Raw genomic sequence first — 2,500 nt, 5'->3', positions numbered from 1 at the left:
TGAGGTTATAGTGGTGTTGGGGCGGGGACTGTGGTCTGATTGGTTATAGTGGTGTTGGGGCGGGGACTGTGGTCTGATTGGTTATAGTGGAGTAGGGGCGGGGACTGTGGTCTGATTGGTTATAGTGGAGTAGGGGCGGGGACTGTGGTCTGATGGGTTATGGTGGTGTTGGGGCGGGGACTGTGGTCTGATGGGTCATAGTGGTGTTGGGGCGGGGACTGTGGTCTGATGGGTTATGGTGGTGTTGGGGCGGGGACTGTGGTCTGATTGGTTATAGTGGTGTTGGGGCGGGGACTGTGGTCTGATGGGTTATGGTGGTGTTGGGGCGGGGACTGTGGTCTGATGGGTTATAGTGGTGTTGGGGCGGGGACTGTGGTCTGATTGGTTATGGTGGTGTTGGGGCGGGGACTGTGGTCTGATGGGTTATGGTGGTGTTGGGGCGGGGACTGTGGTCTGATTGGTTATAGTGGTGTTGGGGCGGGGACTGTGGTCTGATGGGTTATAGTGGTGTTGGGGCGGGACTGTGGTCTGATTGGTTATACAGGGGTTGGAACTGCACTGTGATTGGTTACAGTGGTGTGAGACCAATACTGAACTTCTCAGCGGGACCCGTGGTGGAAACCCACTCAGAGTACACATCCCAATGTGAAGCATGATGGTGGTCGTATCATGTGGGGAAACTGCTCAGGACTGAGGACCAGATAAATCAAAGCCAATCCAGGACAAACTTACTCACACACACACACACACACACACACACATCTATGCAACACATAATTTAACGTTAGATAAATTAGATAAACTCCCAGAGTTACCGATATCTTACACATTACACTACCCCTCAGAAGAAAGCTGGTGCACACACACACACACACACACACACACACACACACACACACACACACACACACATCTCACCCATATGTCCTGTTTCTCATTGATGGGGAAGTTGGAGTAGAGGTCGATCATCTCTGGAGTCCTATACGCCGGCGTCGTGTTTCTGGTGATCTGGACACACACACAAAACACACAAACACACACACACGTAAGCAAACGGGTGCCTGGTGTGTTGCCATGGTTACTGTTTACTAACAAATAGCGGTTAGGGTAAGTGGACTGGATTAACGTAATTACACTGAACTCTGGTCAGGAAGTGTAACAGGGACATGATCACTCAGCACTAAACACACACCCGTACAATTTAATCACACAACAATGACAATCTCTCTCTCACACACACACACACACCCCATCAGGAAAGATAAAGCTCATTTAGCTCGTCTGTGTTTAGTCTCTTATTATACACAATGACACACACACACGAGCAGTGTCCCATACACACACACACAGAATCTAGTAGATTGTGACATCCCGTAATGCACTGCACAGCAAAAGATCACTGTTCATCTAATGTACCCATAATGCACTGTGTTTTAGGGGAGAGGAATAAAGTTGCTCCAGTAAAGGCGGCCATCTGTAAAGGATTATATTAAGACAGAACTGGTGATTTTGCTGAACCGTGGAGTCTCCATGAGCAGCAGCAGTAATAACGCACACTGTGTGTGTGTGTGTGTGTGTGTGTGTGTGTTACCTCGTCCTCCACCATGGACCTCTTGTGTGCGCTCCAGCTGTAGTCGGGGTAGTGTGCGACGGTGGTGGAGCTGCCGAAATCACACAGCTTTATCGTCCCCTGCTGGCTGATCAACAGATTCTCAATCTGACACACACACACACACACACACACACACACACACACACACACACAATAAAGCTTCATCGTATTCATTACGTCTTTATTTCTAACACACTATATAACGCTTCATGTATAAATATCTTTCAGATTTGTTGTGTTTTCAGCTTGGGGGCGGAGCTTTAACTCCAACCAGCCAATCACAAGCTGGACAAACCTGTGACATCACCAGTAACCTTTATTTTCTGTTTATTAGTGTTTCAGACTGAATGCCAATATTATTCTAAAATAAATAGATAGACAGTGAAATAATGAATCAAATATATTAAACCATTATAACTTAAATATATATTTTTAAAAATGATTAGACCATTAATAAAACAAACAAAAACAAATAAATAAATATGTTCTGAATCGAGGTTTTAGAATGGGTGAAAAATAAAAATAGAAATAATAAAATGAATAAAATATAATTCTGTACGATTTATAAACACTGAACATAAACTGGCGCAGAGGTAAAGGAGGGGGCGGAGCCTCACCTTCAGGTCGCGGTGTATGATTGGCGGTTTCTGTTTGTGCATGTGCTGAACGGCGCGACACGACTGGTAGAAGATCTTCAGCACGGTGTCACATGACATGGGTCCCTTCAGCTCCACCTTCTTCACAAAGTCCACCAGCTGGCCTACAGGAAGTGGAAACAGGAAGCAGGAAGTGGGTGCTACGGGCTCAACGGGGCCATGCATTGTGTGTGTGTGTGTGTGTGTGTGTGTGTGTACCTTTACAGAGCTCAGTGAGGATGAGGAACTCGGC

The 2,500-nt window shown here is 46.5% G+C and overlaps 1 protein-coding gene across 2 annotated transcripts in view; it reads right to left on the bottom strand.

The window, feature by feature from the left end:
- gak (cyclin G associated kinase) overlaps window positions 1–2,500 on the bottom strand; it is a 26,823-nt gene that overhangs the window by 16,685 nt on the left and 7,638 nt on the right. For both annotated transcript variants that reach the window (XM_053674606.1, XM_053674607.1), the window contains exons 4-7: window positions 2,467–2,500; window positions 2,230–2,372; window positions 1,592–1,717; window positions 919–1,008 (exon numbers count right to left, since the gene is read on the bottom strand). The exon at window positions 2,467–2,500 is cut by the window's right edge and continues 81 nt beyond it. In XM_053674606.1, coding sequence (XP_053530581.1) covers window positions 919–1,008; window positions 1,592–1,717; window positions 2,230–2,372; window positions 2,467–2,500 — 393 coding nt within the window. The remainder of the gene's footprint in view (window positions 1–918; window positions 1,009–1,591; window positions 1,718–2,229; window positions 2,373–2,466) is intronic.

The sequence above is a fragment of the Ictalurus punctatus genome, chromosome 22 (assembly GCF_001660625.3).
Source record: "Ictalurus punctatus breed USDA103 chromosome 22, Coco_2.0, whole genome shotgun sequence".
In the NCBI taxonomy this organism is placed as follows: domain Eukaryota; kingdom Metazoa; phylum Chordata; class Actinopteri; order Siluriformes; family Ictaluridae; genus Ictalurus; species Ictalurus punctatus.
The sequence above is the reverse complement of the archived record's forward strand: the minus strand, read 5'-3'. Positions and strand labels throughout refer to the sequence as shown.